This window comes from Gavia stellata, chromosome 11 (genome assembly GCF_030936135.1).
Source record: "Gavia stellata isolate bGavSte3 chromosome 11, bGavSte3.hap2, whole genome shotgun sequence".
Classification (NCBI taxonomy): Eukaryota; Metazoa; Chordata; class Aves; order Gaviiformes; family Gaviidae; genus Gavia; species Gavia stellata.
The window spans coordinates 7,586,456-7,604,293 of NC_082604.1; the positions used below are offsets into that span (position 1 = coordinate 7,586,456).

Here is a 17,838-nt window from a genome sequence, read left to right on the forward strand (position 1 = left end):
ACAGGACACCTTATTCTGAAATGCCCTCATCCAAGCTGACTTTTGCCATGTAACATGACTGGGAAGCAATGGTTCTCTTCAGAGATGCTACAAAACAGATGACTGGGATTCCAAAGCCAAATAAAGGGCATAACCCAAATACCACTGCAAGCAGGGGATGCCCATCCCTTATTCCACTGGGTTTTAGAAAGACACTTACACTTCTTCCACTTAGACAAGTATTCCTTAAATTCAGAAAAAGGTTAGGATCTAAACTGATAACAGTATTTAGAAATCTGAATTTTATGTAACAGAAGCGTTTTCTTTAGGGATGTGGTATGTCCTGAGATGTCTTAAGATTTATGCTTTTGCTGCTTTGATTTGCACCTCTGCAAACTGCACTCTATAGCTTTAATTATTTCTGAATGCTAAGCCACACATGCATCCCTATTCATGCATCTTTCAAGGGTAAAGCCTAATACAATTAACCACGTACTGCTCTATTTAAGCAAGCACTGCTGTAAATCTTGTAATGAAAAAAATACGAAGATGTTTCCTTTTCATCTTTTAAGTTCAGCTAATTTTAACTAATGTCTGTCCATATTTATTGTATACGTACTGAGTAACTACTGCTGATCAGATCCTATTCCAATCATGTACCTGTATTGTTATAGACACTATCAAAACAGGATCAAACCTGGGGTTTTTGTGTTGTTTTCGAATTCCAGTTATCAAAATTGTTGCAGGAAAACAAATTGAAGTCTCCATTTATGCTGACTTGCTGCTGTTACAATCTGTTCATATCCCTTTCTTGAAAATATCATTCCATTTTAATCAGATGCAGCCCTTGAACAACATGAACGTTCAAATTCCCAAGTCTGGTTAGTGACTCCTTGGACTTCTCAGCTCTGCTGCCCAGTGCTGACACAACTCATATTGATCATGTCACGTTTTTCCCAAGTTTTCATAAGATAATAACTCATTGTCCTTCACCTCCCCCTTGCATTTGTCTTGCCACAGATAGAAACAGCTTGTCTTTCATACCCCCTTCCTTTGCCCTCTATCCCTTTTGGTCTTATCTGGAAATTGGCGATGTAAGTATCCTCCACTGGCAATACATGGGAAACAAGGTTTTAAACATCTTACATAGACTGATTCTAGTACTATTTCTTTGGACTCTATGGTCAAATGAGAAATACAGTCAAAGAGAAAGAAAAACATCTGGCATTAGGTGTTAATAGACTGGAAAGGCATTTGCGACAGTCAGTACAAGTTTCAAGGAACGATTTTAAAACAAGGGATTGAATCTGAGAAAATTCTAGCTATGTGCGAGGATGTGTAAAGAGTCAAATTCACTTGAGTAGAGACAAAGTCCAGATAAATAGAATCATTATTCAGCCACACGTAGCTGTGTCTGTTGTATTTAAAAAGCAGCATGACAAGATTTGTCAACTGATATTAACAGAAAAAGGATGAATTACTTGACATGCACAGTGAAACTGCAGATACTGCTAGAAGTATCAGAAACTCAATAAAATTCCCTACTTAAAATAGGGATGTATGAAAAATAAGATTAGACAGCATTTGAAACTGAAGTAATGTGCAAAAAGCTGGCGGACAGAATTACTGGAGATGTCAGTCAGGATGCACATCAGAGATAGTCATGTCATTCATAACAGTAAAACCTGATGTGAAGTCAACTCCAGCCAAGCTATTGCACAACTCATCGTTTCTGCCTGATGTGTGATTGAGTAGAAATAGTGAAGTAGCACCAGAAGTAAGTAATTCTCACAGCCTAGGAAACATCACCCCTCATACTAGTTAATTCTTCATTCATGCTAGTTACCTTCTCAGGCATTCACTGTGTATGTTAGCTCAGAAGTGCATTATTCTCACTGAGAAGGGAATCAGTGTGAATATAGCAGACCACTGCCTCACTTCACACAAGCTTCAGTCATGTATAACAATTGTCCTCCAGTCCCACTATCAGCTCCCAGTCTGCAACTAGTGCTTCTTCTCAGCAAATAAGCTCCAATTTCTCCTCTCCTTCCCTGGGTAGCCGCAGAAGTGGAAACAGGACTAAAAACATGAGAGAATGACCAATTAATTTCCTGGGTGGGAACGGTTCTGCCATAAAACAGGCATCCAGAATCGATCATTTTTATAACATGTTGCCAACTGCTTCTGGTTGAGAAATTGTCTTCGCCGTAGCAAGGAAGACCATACACCGGATTTGTGTATCCATACATATAAACACATATATCTACAATCACAGTTACTTCAAATAAAGCTACCTCTACTTGGGATGGGTAAAGCTTCCACAAGCTAATTGAGGATTCTTGCTTTGCAGACATCCTGGGTTTAGCATTCAGAAAGTGCAATGACGACACTGTAGGCAACCCAGACACAAATGAAGTCCCCTTCTTTAATGCATGAAGTACTTAGACTAGTAAAACTCCACACATTAAACTAAGAAGTCAAAAGGCAAGTCACATCCTATCCAGAACCAAGCACTGACGTTAGAGAGGTGCAATGATGTAATGCACAACTTTCATTTCAGCCTTTCAAAATTTCATTTTTAATATGATTTTCATTAGACTTGTTTAAGTAAATTGCTCTGAGTAAGGGGTGGAATCTTGTTACACAGACCCTGGAGCACACCAGACAATGAATTGTGATTCAGACAATCATAATTCATTTCCCAGTTCGATCCTTCTTTCAAGGTAAAGAAATAAGTTACTGGACTATAACACATGACTTAAACAGAATTACCAATTGGTCTTAGATTACCTTTCTACTCCTCGCACAGCTGGGCAGCAGAAGCAGTTATAAAATTACAGTGAGAAAAGCCAATTCAAATCCCTTTTTAACCCTTTATTTCTAGTCCTTTGGGGGCAACAAAATAATTTTACAGTTACAGGACAATAAAGATTTGTAGAGGCAGCCCTCAGAGCCAGTTGTGTACTTCTTCATCATGAAACTCAAAGTATTCTCACAGTATATGGCGAGCACATAGCTGCTGCTTTTACTGCACAACGGTATCAGTGGGTTACCAGATTCTCTCCCCCCATTCCTACAATTTGACAGCCAAATTCCTTTTACTATTATTTTCTGTTCAGGTTTCTACTGAACCACCTCCCTAGGAACTTCTCTGTCAGGTTCCAATAAACTACGATTCTCTTCCAACCTCTTCCAGAAACATATGTGTATATTTTAGCTGCTGGATGGAAAAAAAAATAAATTCCTCAGCAACTAAGTAGCTGATCAAGCTTAGAGTTCAATGCTTCTCAGTAGCTCTTCTGATTCTTGCTTAAGTTCCTGTTGTTACCCACCTTTCTCCTTTGTTGCCAAAACATTCTAGCCTGCTGACATGTAGCTTGTCTGATCTCCTTCATGAGGAAATTATTTTGCTAGGGGAGATAACTTGTACCTCTTAGGGAAGATGGATAATGAATAAGTAACATTTCACTTTCTCCCCAGTTTCACCCGGCTGTCAAAACTGCCAAGTGTAACGCTTCTTCATATTAAAACACAATGTATCATAAAATCATGAAATTTGAACATAAATGTTTCTTCTCAGTTTCAAAATTGTTAAGCATACTCTTTCACAAGGCTCAGCCTGTTCCATGAATATGATCCTAAAACTGCTGATAAAACTTTCACTTTATTTGCATGAATACTCATTATGATACTGGTTCATGTACTGAGCCAAAGGAAGAGGTAATGCTAGACTTCCTATATTGGATATGCCGTGCAAGCCTCATATTGAATGATCAATAAAGAATATTAAAATTAAGCCAGCTGTAAAGTGACAGCTTATCTATAGTGAGTGTTGTTAAAAATCCTCTTCCTTTTCACAGTAAACCACCATGTGTGGGTGACCCTCACAATACCTTACTGACCTGTTTGGTGCAGGTGATCTCTAGCCAGCTCAAATAAACGCATATGCATGTTTGTGATGGGGTTAAAGGAGCCACAAGCTAGAAGAATGAGAGGTATCCTGCTCTTCATTCTGACATCAAAACATTAAAACTCCACCCTAAAGAAAAAAAAATATTAAAATAAAAGACAAACTTGACAAAGACCAGTCTGCCCATTGTTCCTCAAACTAAAAGGAGCACTGTTTTCAGAACTGTGTATTCCTGGGGCATTAGAAAAGTATTAGAAGATCAGTCCTCTGTATCATCACAACACACAGGCAGTACTAGCTCAGAAACACATGTGTTCTTTCATATTAATTAGGAGAGCATCAACAAATTCTATTTCCCCACGTATAGAGATGGCTAGAAAGTATTTCTAGAAATTCATATTGTCACTATTATTAAAAACTGTCAGATTTTTTACATGTTTTTTATTTTTAAGCTGCTTTTGTCCAAAACCAAGGTTTTGTTCTGTCTTTCTGTCAATCCCCTATTAATAACTTTGGAACCTGTAGGCCTGCTACAAAAGCAGATTTTTTTTTTTTTTTAAGTAAGTTCTTACAAAGGACCTTTGCAACATATGACAAAACCCCACATGCAACACCCAAACCCACACCTACACTTCCCTAGGTGGGCAGGCAGCAGCTGGTGGCCAGCCAGCCAGCCGGCACGTACTTCTAGCCAGATTATCAGCAATTGCCTGTATAGTTTCTTTGTTGGATGGCACAGCAAGTGATGGTGGATCAACGACAGGGAACAGCAGGGGGGTGAAACTATAGCTGTTACAGGAGAACACCAGGGACATTAAAAAGCTATGGATAGGGTGAATGGGCAGGGAGCAATGCTGTTAGGAGCCTCGCAGGTGCATTTACAAACAACCCTTACATAATTTAGTTATAAATGTCATTCATCTCAATAAAAATGCAGCGGAAGTCAGTTTAAGTTAGTCACTCTGCTTGGAGCTACTTATTTGCATAGCTCTTTTTACAACTGATCCAGAATATACCCAGCATGATAAAACCATTTGTGTCCCACATACATATCTGTGAATCCGATATTTAGATGGGGCTCTCTTCTTTTCCTAGGATTTGAAATCTCTACAATGCTCACACCCATATATCATACATGCACCATTCTCTTCCCTTCCCCTGGCCTCCAGCCCTCTACATCAAGTGTAACAGTCTTCCTGCAGAAGTCACTTGCATCCCAAACTTCAGAAGCCAGTCTTGGGTTAACAGACTGAATCCGGTACAGATTCTGTGCTCTGTTTAGCCAAATGCTATTCTCCATCTGCAGTGTACCAAAGCACTGTAGCTCAGAGCCTACCTCTCACTGTCCCAAGTCTTTATATTCCCTTATATTCTTTTTCCCTTTTCTTACTTAGAAAAATTTAACAATAATGGTTAAATCAATATCATGTTGATATTTTATAGCTGCCAACTCTATCAGTTCATTTACAGAGGATTTACAGCTCTGAAGACTAGGACTATACCATTTAACAGCATTCATTGCACCTAGCAACAAGTTTTAATATTTTCAATTGTGACAGGTTGGAAGTTCGCAAACTTTTTATAAAGAAAATTCTTTGAAGCATATGTGCTATCTGTACCTTGACCAGCTAGTACTGAATATACATAGTAAGATTCTTTTATACTGTTTGCATTTTACTTTACTCATTTCTTATATCTCCTATCATACTAAGGGAGATATACTGGGGAGAAAAGACTCACCGGCTGTAGAGCCATTGAAGGTTAGCAACAATTTTATGGTCTACAATTGTAGCAGCTGTAGGAAGCACATTTCACAGCACACTCTCTCTTTATTCTTATTTACTATCCCTGTATAGACACTAACAAACTCATATGTGAAAATTATATGCAAACTTTACAGGTTCTTAATTCAGAAAAATCAAACTCAAAGTGTTCGTTTGTTCAATATCAGCAATTCTGTAAATGTATCTTCATTGTATGGGGAAAGGTCTTTTTGCCTTGAAACAGGTAGCAAAACATTAGTATCTGTGATTAACTGAAAAAGACATAATTGCTAGAACATGTCAGTGTTCTCCTATAGTCCCAGCTTTTTGCTAGTTAGATTCTGTTGCCACAGATTAGTCAATGCTGAACTCTCAATGATAAATAATTAATTCCGGACTAAGAATTTCCTAGAAGCAGAAACTTTTTACAGTAATAACTACAGTGACGTTGCTCAGCATCCAGCCTGCAAACAGGCTTATACAATCTTATCTGACAACTTAAAATCAATGACATGGTCATAACCTTACCCAATTGCCAAGCAGGATCAGTCAGCACCTCACTCAAACGAATATGTGTTCAGGGGGAAAAACAAATATCCATTCTTCCCTATTACATGTATCTACAGCAGCTCTGGCTCTTACATCTACTAGTTGTTGGCTCTGATATCCTCCCTTCTGTTCTGATGAAGCGTAGTTTACATTTGCTGTTCTTTGCCATTTTAAAAGTTATAAACTGAATGCTTTTGTTTTTTAAAAGAAGCTTTTAATTCTATAGACTTCTCTATTTCTCACCTGAAACAGATGTGTTGGATGGTTTGATTGCAGCTTTTCCTCATTTATACCTCAGAGACTCTAGGGAAAGACTTCAACCTGTAATTCTTAATGATAACCAGACGGGACTGCTAATGGAAAAATCAAAAAACAAACCAACACAACAACAAAAAGAAAAAGATAAAAAGAAGCATTTCAAATGAAGAATGTACTAATAGTAAACATGTAGCAAAGAGGCATTTCAAAAGATGTTTTTATACATATATATATCCTCCCACACCATATATATAAAATATCTATATATATAAATAAAAAACAAAACAGCAGTGTTTTATTCCTACTATCCCCTATATAGTGTATCCTAAACTTATTCAACAGGTATAGTACAACTTTTAAGATTTCAAACAGAACTTTCTGATTCAGCCGCTATCTTGGCTGTTATTAATTAACTAAGGGTTTAAAATCATTAGAACACCACCCAAAATAACAGAAAAAAAGAGAGTTAACTGATTTTTCAGCTAAGCTTTCTAGAGAAATCAGAGGAGAAAACTTTAAACAGAGGAGAAAGCCTCTTGACCTTATGTGATGCAGTGGCAGTTGGTCACACTTCCTTAGGGAAGTGCTACAACATCCCAGTGTTCCTACAATTACAGGCTTCTACAAACATTCAGTTCAAAGTCATATGCATTTTACCTACACACGTGAAGCAGACAGTCCTTAACTAGTTTCACCAGCTGAATACAAACTACAAACAAGTAGGTGACCGTGCTGTTATCAGGCATTTACTGAGTGTGCACACTGTGCCAGAGGAATACATTTCTATTTCATGTGTTCCATAAAAAGAAGCCATTAAGCCAGTCCTGAATACTTCAGTAAGTTGCCTCTCTTGCCAAATGGCCTACAGACCAAGAAAGCACTAGTTTCTGCATAAATTTAAATATGCTAATACCAATTTGCACCCATTAGTTGCTATATGTTTGCAAAAAGTCACCCAAATGTAACATCAATAATGTACTTTGTTAAATAAATAATCTGTGATTAATTTGTTCCCCAGCAGCTGTCCCTACACAATGCATATTCCGTTAATGGCACCCCAGAAAACATAGACATGTTTCCTCCTATCGCTGCTTCCAAGTCTAGCTAAAATATGAAGTACTTCCAAAGAAGTTGTGCATGGATAATTCAACTGCTAATCCAGTCTTGTTGCAAGGCTGTAAAAAGAAATTCCAATTAAGTCAAACATGTACCCTGATCTCCAACAGGAAAGGAGAATGAAAAATGCACATAGATTGGGAGGGGAAGAAAGGACAGAGCATGACATCTATAAGAGGGCTGCAATCAAGAAAGCAAACTTTGTCTCTGGGATTTCCTTGGTACCCAACTTTTAGGAGTGCTGCAATGTAATGATATTATCAATCAGCAGAAATGGCAATTATTCAGCCCTGCTAGAATTCAGGTCTTTATCTCTGTGCTTCTACTTCCATAACTGTGAAATCAGAACTAGTGTTCAGCTATTTCAGAGGCTGGACATGGCTTCACACATACCTTAACTGACGTGACTGGACCCGTAGATACCTTCTTCATGTCTTCTTTTCCCTAATTCTCCCTATTACATCTGTAACAAACTACTGCTTTTAAGTATAAGCTACATACATACAAGGGCTCCATAATCATTAAATGACCATCTCAAGAATCCTTTGAGGGTGATTAATTCTATAAAGGAATCACTTTGGTACTTACAATCACTCTTGCATCAAAATGTCCCACCTACCCAAGAATTGAAAGGAAGAGAAAAATCTAGACATAAACAGGCAGTATTTATTTTGAAGAAATTCCAATACTGGTATTTTAATAAACATGCTATATGCATTACAAGGAAAAATGCATTGTTATGCACATGCAATTTTAGGACCTCTTCTGTCCTACCCAACAGCACTGTGTACCTGCCCAGTATATTTAGACATTAATTAAGCATAGGCTCCAGAGGAGGAATGCAACCAAAACTTCCAAGAACAGGTGCTTTGTTTCACATCATTTTCTCAGCATTCCCTTACTGAGTTTATAAAGCGGTATTGTAAACAAATCAAATTTGTTATAGAAAAAAAACCAATCTTTTTCTTTTACAGTCTCTCTCTCTTGTTAGTACTAATCAATAATTTTTAGATGTTGGTGCTAAAAGAGACAGACCCCCACAATTCTTCATTTACTGCAACTGCCAAACTCTTATTCAAGAAGCAGGAATAGTAAACTGTACAGTAACATTTTATATTGATTAGGTATTCACTACCTGGCAAACCAGTTTCAAATCCTCAGTTCCTTGAGAGAAGGGGCAGAAAATCATTGAAAAGTTACATTTGTACTGAGGTTCTCCCACCCCTCCCATAACTACTGTACCTCTGAACTATCTTCATACGATTGAAGCAATTTGCTGCTGCCTTGCTTAAAAACAGCAAGATTTTAGCAGTCTGCTCTGCTATTCAAGTGTTTGCTGCATCAGTACCATGGCTATGTGTGCACCTCAAAGGATCAAATCAGATTCCAGGCAGCTGAAATCCCACTAGAAAAAAACCAAACTGTATTTCAAAATTCTAAAGAAAATATTTACAGTGTGTTAGTGAAAACAGTTTGTTAAAGCTAGAGACACAGATGCCAACTGAGCTATGAAAACATTTTTTGATTGTTGTGATTAATATTTTTAATATTCTAATTGCTATGATATTTCTACAGCAAGACCGCACCTTCTACTTACAACTAGTTGAAAAGCATTTGACAGAAACCTTGGGAATAAGTCAGTTAACATCACTATTAACAAGTAGTATTAGTAAGATTTGTATGTTTATTTTAAGAGTATAATAATTGACTTAATTTTTTAAATGTAATTCTGGTTTTTAAAAGAAACAACCACGTTTGATTTTTGCGTGAAGAAAAGTCAGTAAACTCTGTAAATACGTCTGTTAGTTCAGCTTTCCTTCCTGACATGACAGACACTGCCTTTTGTTGTACTTCTAATCAGTAAAAGGTAACACATCTTTTGTCATCTTTGCTGTCTCTCTTCAAAATTCATAAATAATGGAAGTAAGAGAAAGCACAGCTCTGACCCGGGATGGTGAAGGTTTGCTGCTTTGGAACATTGTAGGTATTGTTTTTAATGATGAAAGAGATGACTTAAAGAATAATGTTTGAAGGAGACAAGTTACAGTATGTTCCCATTTCATGCAATAACTGTTTATGGCTCCTTCTGGTGAGTGCTTCTGAGTCTGTGTGCTCTGCTCTGGGCACACGTACCACCAGCCTTAGCCAAGCAGGTGTCGTCTTATAAATGCCAGTTACCTTACATGTGAGTGTCTGCAGTTTAGAAAGCTTTCAACAAACTGGTACATCATGGGGCTATACATACAAGGGCAGATACCTTCAAATGAGAAGGCCACACTTAAGCTATATAAAAAAGGTTTTATGGTGGAAAAATCATTATAATTTTCATTAGAAAATTCCTGCAAGTTCTTTTTCCGTTGCCTATATTCCTACTATATGTCAATAATATATGACGTTACAGATGACCACAGTTAAGTTCTGCTGAAAGTCAGTAATTAGAGCCGCATCTGATTAATTATCAGAAGCACAATGGAGTGCTGAGCAGTGCAGTCTGATTCATGAGCTGTTAAATTAGTAAACTGGAGGACAAGACACTGATATGTGCACGCTACGAGGCAGACTCACCCTTGAGGTAAAATGACTGCAAAGAACAGAAATAAACTGAATCCTAGCACAGGATAAAAGTGTTCTCTCCTACTGTGAGGGTGAATCTAGACTAATTTAGATGAAATGCAGATTTGAACAAGTTCAAAGCTGCCCACACCCATTTTTTACTGGGCCACATCATTACCTCCTATAAATTCATGCAGCTGCACTGAGCCCAGCTGAGTTACACCAGGTGACATTAAGGATGTTATGGTTGCAAAACACATTTTTCAAAGTCGGAAAATAAAAAGTACATTTTAGTAGCTGACCCAAATCATAGCAAACCACAGTACACAAATATCCCTTTAAAATATGACTGGATATCAGATTTTCTCATGCTGTCACTAATGGGAGTCACTGCCATAACAAAAGTTACTCCAGTCAGTAAGTTCCCAGCATGTGCTGTCACTGAAATCAATCCTCCACAACAGTGACAAATATTTACCTGTATATCCCCACCTTCCACTCTAAAAATAAACATAACATAAATATCTGGGTGAGAGAAAACTGAAAAATGTATAATCTAGGGTGATACTTTATTTCCTTGTCAGCAAGTTACTCACCCAGCCAAGAAGAATTTTACAAGGCGCACATAAATATTACACATAGCCTAATATGACACTCTAATCCTCTAAAATAGCTTTTTCAGGGCCACATGATGGATCATATTACTGTTAAATTCCAGTGACTCAGGTGCATTTCATTTCTTTGACTTTCATTGGAAAGCCATTAACACAGTATGTGATAGGATACATGGTTTTCTATCAGATTCAGCATATCAGAAGTATGAAGCTGCCCCTTCCAATCCCCACACCAGACTCTTAGTCAGAAAAATGCAAGTCCCATCGCAGTTTCTAAATCAGCTTCAAAGAAACCCCCAAACCTAATCACCCCGAAGCTTGTTGCAGTCTTCACTAGAGCAGCAGTTTATACAATCTTATAAAAATCATCTGGGCTTTTTTACATGCATCTGTGAAGATGGCCCAAAGGACAACAAATATCGTCTTTAGTAATGTGTAGGATTTTTTTGCTTAAGATATAAGATCAGCTTAATTTGGGGGTACTCACCATTTTTTCTTCAGCTTTGTCCAGATAGCAAATTTCCCAGCAAATGGTAGTGACCAAACGGACAAGTTACCTGACAGAAAACTGCAATATGTCTGTGGCCCAAATTCCAAGTGCCTGGGTGGCTACCAGAGAAAGCAGCCTCAGCAGAATTGTCTCTTCCTCTCCTGAGATTAGAATCCTTCAAATCACAGTACGATACTTCATTCTTGCATTTTCCTTATTTCAGGCTGTATCAGTGGGGAAATCCCCTTTCACAGAAGAGCCAACAAGACCTCTTGATCAGTTACAGCTCTGAAATCAATTTAAACATGACTTACACTTATTCTGTCCTTGAAATGATTTTTTTCTTCCAAATAAACACTAGTTCCCTGTTTTTAATCGCCATTCCCAACCACTTCTGCTCCATCACTAGAAAGAAACTATGGTTGAAAGGCACTAAACAAGAAAATTCACCATAAAAAGTGCACATGGAGAAAGCATGAAAAATATAAATAATAAAATAAGCAGAGGACTCATACAGTCTGAAATACAGGCTAAAATTGAATCTCCAGTTAATAATGAACATGGTATCACCTTACACGATTTTCAAGCACAAAAAATTTGAGCAGAATAATTCCTTAGCACAACCTTAAAAAAATGGTATTCTCAACACACACAAAACAGTGCCAACACACACAAAATCAAGCCAACTACTAAATAATTTTTTAAGCCTGTGAGTTCTTGCAGGTTTATAACCAGAATTACACAGTGGGACACAAAAGTGCCCGGTCCTGAGAGTCTAGCTGATAAAATGTCCACAGATACTCCCACGATAGTATTCTGTAGGATATATTTTACTTAATATTCTTAGTCTGGACCCTCATCCTGCAACATAATCATGCTTACAGGCTGCCTGTTGCCTGAACAGCAATATGGAATTCAACAACTCAGCAACATGGAATTCAAAAAACACCATTCATGTACTTCAACAGCGAACTCGCATATTGTTAACATGCACGTATATGTGCATTTACTAAATATTTTGAAGTTGTCAGATTTATCTGTTGCCTTTAACCAGTAGAAATGTAAAGACAAACCACAGCATAATGGTCTTATGTTCTTTCCCTGTATTCTCTGGGAAAATCACGGAATACTCCCCATTTTGTAAAAACGGCATTTCATCTTAACTGCCCATAAAACGTTCAGCAATGCTTAGACACGGAGCTCTGTAGCAGTTTCATCTGTTTACATAATCACTTGACAAAGCCAATGACACTACACTAACCCAGAACTATGCAGAAAATAAATTAAAAAAGGCCAGCTTGGCAAAGTACACTCATTCAGTGTTTGCTGGGTAATGCAGGATCTCAGCATGCATTACACAACAGCAGTCCCTGCACCTTTTAGTAGCATTTCAACAAGGTCAAGAAAATTGAATCAGCTCCTGGCATCTTCTTGTATTCACTGCAGTAGAATCTTTATAATTACTTACCCAATAATCCCTAGTGATGTCTCAACATCTAACACTCAACTCCTTTCCTATTCCTTGTGCCCTTATCACACTAATGAATAAGCTTTTTCTTCTTCTGCAGTTGTATAAACTATTTTAAGTAACCAATAGTCATCCTTCTATTTGCATGTTTGAGTCAGTCATCCAGAAAGAACAATATATTGATTTCTAGAAAAAGAGAATACATGCAGAACTGCAACCTAGGGGGGCCAGTTTTAAGCAAACAAACTGCTGATTTAGTGAAAGCACTGACTTGTTTGTCAAAACAAACTCTTACTAAACCTTCATTAGTTCCTTTTGAGAAGCCATTCAGAGTGATTTTTTTTCTATCAACATATTCTGCAATTTTCTTACGATCAGCAAATTACATTTAGAAGAACCTAAGCCAAATCTAGCAACAGAAATACAACTTGCACACAAATGGTAGATATTTAAGTGGTAAAGAAAGCATCTACACTCACTAAAATAAAAAAAACCTGGCTTTAAAAAGTAGCAAACTAATGAAACCCCTAAAAGTACTATCACAGAACACTCAGATACAAAATAATCATATATAGCAACCACAGGGTAGTGCAAGATTTCCAGAACATCATCCAGCAAGACCAAAATTAAAACATCAACATCCATAATCCCACTGCTTACATTTCTGTTTCAAAAAAGGGATAACTATCTGCTGTCTACTGTGTTAGGAGCAACTAACTCCTGACACTGTTTGTGCAGCTAGGAAAGAACATCTCACTGGCTCTACAGTTATATGGAAGAGGACTTCTAGCGAAGTAAAAAATTAAAATAAAATTAAAAACTTGACTAAGAAGGCTATCTTTCTATGCTTCGAGGTTTACCTGACCACCTCCAGGAAGCAAGAAAAAATTATTCTGCAATATATAGAACTGCGCAGTTTGTTAAGTGATAGGTTTTCTCATTTTCCTCTGAAAAGTCATCTATTAGTTACTGCCAGAGGCAACAAGCCCAACTAAACAGCTGAGGTTAATAATGAATCTATAAAGCTGCTGTTTGAGACAACATGCCCTCCTGCACCAATTCAGTAGCATCCCAGTGTCCCCAAGTGTAGCACACTTGACAGTGAGAAGACTATTTGCAATTAAATTTTTAAGCCACCTAAATGAAAAGCATTACATGGATTTCTTACACTAATATATGAATTTGCCTACTAACACTGAGGATTTTGCATAGCAATGAGGCAGTTTAAGTAAATGTCTCCTAGGCTCAAGAGTTCACATTGCTTGTTGTCCTTATATTTTAATTAAATGATCAATTTAGAATTTCTACTTGCTTCATCCTGTACAACCAAAGAATTCAAGGAAATTATACAAACGTGTATGTGCCCTGCCGATTGTCCAAAATGTTTTGCTTGCTCTTTAAGAATATCTCACCTATACAGGGATTTCTATCTATCCAAAGAAAAAGAAGTGAGATTCTGAAACAACTAAAATGAAATTAGGTACCTAATTACCACTGCAATCACATTGCAACTATCACCCTAAATGTTTATAAGTTCTTGTAATAATTGAACTAATCATAAACAACAATACAGTTATACCATCTTCAAAACTTTGACTGCACCTCCTCTGGTTTTTGGTGGCAGCCAAAAAACGATCAAAATGTTGGGCATCATGAGGAAAAGTACTGAGCCCATCACACAGGGTATTGTTTTAGCACTACATAAAACCTGTCATGGCCCACGTCTTGACTACTATGAGCAGTTCCAGTCTCAGCTCAAGAAGGACAGTTCAAATGGTCAAGTGAATGGAGCTGCCACTATTCAAGAGAGGCAGAAAAATGTGTGGGACTGTGTGGTTTGGAGAGGAGCAGCTTGGGGGAGGCTACAACTGAGATTTACAAAATGATGAAGACTCTAGATAAACTGAATGCAAACCTTCTCCCTGCAGTATCAGATCTAGGGGGCAGCCAGTGAAAGCAACAAACGTTTTACAACAGGCAAAAGTGTACACTGCGGAGGATACACGCGTGTATGGTGTCCCTAATGAGGCAGCTGAGGCTGGTGGCAGGGAGCACAAGGGGAAGCAAGCGGCCAGGTTAGCTTCCCTAAATTGCATCTCCTCTCTCCACTGCCTGAGACAGATCGCTGGGCTGGACAGGCCGTTGGTCCGACACGGTACGGCATCTCTTATGTTTTTGAAGGTCTCCGTTATACTTAGTAAGCCTCATGGCTAATTTCTTAGTTTCTTCTTGTTACTGTTAAGAAAAATACACAATGCTCGGTGAGCAAAGGGTCTTCTACAGCATTTTTCAGTGGTGCATTGCACTAAACTAACAATATGGGGGAAAAAAAAGGAGTTGTGAAGTTGGCTTTCGCGATTGAGGCGGCCCTCCTTCAGGGCGACAGCACCCTGCTGTGGACAGGGCTGACAGCCCGGGGTGACCAGCTTCCCCCAGCCGATTTCATCTGCTACGCCGGGTGCAGCCGTAGCTACTGACACATTTTATGAATTAAGACCTTCGAAATCATCACTGCAACGAAATCCGATTTGTCTCATTAAATTATTTTAAAAGGCAGAACCTCAAATAGCTCAAATTCCCCTTTGACAGGACTGTCACCTGTTGTGTCCTCAGTGCCCCCCCCAGACATCTCTGGGCTTCTGTAAGGTCTTTTAGATCATCTGAACACTAATTAGCTTATCATAGCTACGCTAAATTCTAAAATTTGCATTTCTGAAGTTAAAGGCATGAAGCTAATTTACTGCTAGAATGACACAATGTAACTAGACTGAAGTAGCAAATAATAATGCCTGAAAAATGAACTCCTAGCACATATTGTATTGCTACAAAGCCTAAAGAAAACAAACATCAGGGATCATTTATAAAACCAAACAGCAGCTGTTGCACAAGGGGGTAACAACCTCTTAAAGAGGAGAACGATGGGTAAGCTACACAGTAAAAGCCAGATAGATTAAAAAAAAAAAACAACATATATCCTCTTGTCTTCTTTAACTCTCACTGGCCCTTGAGTAGGTGTTCTGGGGGAAAAAAGCGCTTTAATTTGCTATTTTAAATATATATACATGGTCCCGGATATATGTTTCTCGTGTATTTGACGTGGAGAGTATGACAGACTTCAGCCCCCGAATTTGGAGGCCCACACGCTTTTCCATCGCGTTGCAGGGATCAGCTGGCGCTGCTGCCAGACCCCCCCGAGGCCCTCCCCGCCCCGCCGCCCCGCTCCCGCCGCTGGAAGCCCGCGAGCCGCGCCGTGCGCGCCCGGGGAACGCCCGTGCCCGCACCGCGCGCCCGCCTCTGCGCTCGGCCTGCGCCACGCCGGCGTTCTCCCTTTCCCTCTCCTCCGGGCAGGCGGGCGGGCACACCCGCGAAGCCCCGGGCCCGGCCCTCGCCCTGCAGGGCTCCGCGAGGCTCAGGCCCCTGCGGGGAGGCTGCGCGGAGCCGCCGGCCGGGAGCCGCCGCCATCCCGCTGCGCTCCGGGCTCCCCGCCAGCCCCAGCCGCCTGCGGAGGGAGGAAGCCCGAGCGCAAGCGGCGCGGCGGCTGCCCGAGGGCCTCAGCCGGCCCCGCCGCTGGGACAGCCGGCCCCGCGGGGCACGGCGCCGCCCCAGCTCCGCGCCGGGACACCGAGGGAAGCGCCCTGCGGCGGGCGGGCGGGGAGCGCCGCTCGGGCAACCCGGCGCCTTCCCGCCGCCGCCTCCGCCCCTCCTTCCTTCCTTACCGCAGCTGGCGGGGCGCCGGGGCTGGGCCGGGCCGGGTCAGCCTCCGCCGGGCCCGCTGCGGCCGTGCGGGACAAGCGGGGGTAGCGCTGCGGTTGCGGCCGCTGCCTCCCCCTTCCCCGGCGCAGTGCCGCTCGCCCTCGGGGCTGGCTCCGCACTGCCACCTGCTCCTGCCAGCCCTGCGCCTGGGACATCGCGGTTTGTCCTTCAGCAGGCAGTGTTAGGCGTCCTCCTCTTCTTAGAGAGCGGGGAAGTTGATGTTTTAGCTCCTTGGTTCGCCTGAAGGTGACCTTCCAAACTTTCGGCTTCCTGCTGTTAGTTCTGTATTTAAGGCTGGGCTCTGCGGCTCCGGGATTGTGCTTTCGGAGTGGCGAGGTCGATTTGTGACCGAGAAGAGTTTGTGAGTTCTTGTGGCTTTCTCAGAGGCTTGGAATAAGGAAGCTCAGCTTCCTCTGATGAATAGCCTCATAGAGTCATCTTCTTCTCCATCAGCTATTGAATATTTTGCAAAATACACAAATGTCATAAAATGTGTGTTAAGTAGATTCTAGCAAAAAGTGAAGTCCAGAGAGTTTGAGGTCATTTGCTTATTCTCTTTAATTCTTAGGCATGTAAAATCCAATTTCTTGAGGTGTCACAATGTCACCAGTTAGTTTTAGAATCCACCCATACCCTCCTGTTTTTTCTAATGTTAAAGGGAAGCACAACTATTCCTCGTGTCTGACATCTGTGGCAAAATATCAATAAGATCGTGGATTGCATTTTTAAGCTTAACTGCGTGAAATGCACATGCAAACAATAAAACTTCACTGCTGCATGGAGGCCATGAGCTGTACTTCAGACCTTTGGTTGGTCTTGCCAAAGGCTGGCGGAGGGATGGTTTCAGCATTTGGGTCTTTGGCTCGTGTCTGCAAGCAGGGTATATAGTTCTTAGGCATAACTTCAGAACATCTGAAGTCATAAATTAGACTCCCAAGACAAGGCACAAGCTTCAATTTAAAAAATAAAAAAAAAAAGATCCAGGTAAGTATATAAAGTATCGCGTCTTCTGCTTTTAAGCATATATAAATGTGGGTTTGGGTCTTTCTCCCTAACGGCTAAATTTCTCACACGAGCAGATGATCCCTGGAGCTGATACTTCAGGATGATGAAAGTGGCAGTGTGGGCAGTGCTGAAATTGTTGTTTGCCTGTGTGTGGCTATGTATTTCTCCATGACATTTCCTTGCTCTTCTCTGGTCCTACCCTGTTCCCACGAAGTTTTATTTTAGAACACAACTTGTAATTTAAGATGTTAGGGAAATACTATTGTTAGTGGTGGAGTGATTTTTTTCATTGTTTAATACAGGAAAAATGTTGGACAAAAAGACTACACAAACAATTTCTTACATATAAGCAGCCTAGACTATAGGTGCTCAGGCTTTAA

At 40.1% G+C, this 17,838-nt stretch overlaps 1 protein-coding gene across 3 annotated transcripts in view; it reads right to left on the reverse strand.

The window, feature by feature from the left end:
- The window catches only part of NMNAT3 (nicotinamide nucleotide adenylyltransferase 3), a 28,897-nt gene extending 12,440 nt beyond the window's left edge, over positions 1 to 16,457 (reverse strand). Inside the window, exons 1-3 of one of the 3 annotated variants that reach the window (XM_059822378.1) lie at positions 16,417 to 16,457; positions 6,445 to 6,554; positions 3,882 to 4,018 (exon numbers count right to left, since the gene is read on the reverse strand). In XM_059822378.1, coding sequence (XP_059678361.1) covers positions 3,882 to 3,990 — 109 coding nt within the window. In that variant the 5' untranslated portion in view covers positions 3,991 to 4,018; positions 6,445 to 6,554; positions 16,417 to 16,457. Of the gene's footprint in view, positions 1 to 3,881; positions 4,019 to 6,444; positions 6,555 to 8,817; positions 8,903 to 16,416 lie in introns of those variants that run through there. The other 2 variants (XM_059822379.1, XM_059822377.1) reach the window with 2 other exon arrangements.
- Positions 16,458 to 17,838: the final 1,381 nt, after the last annotated feature.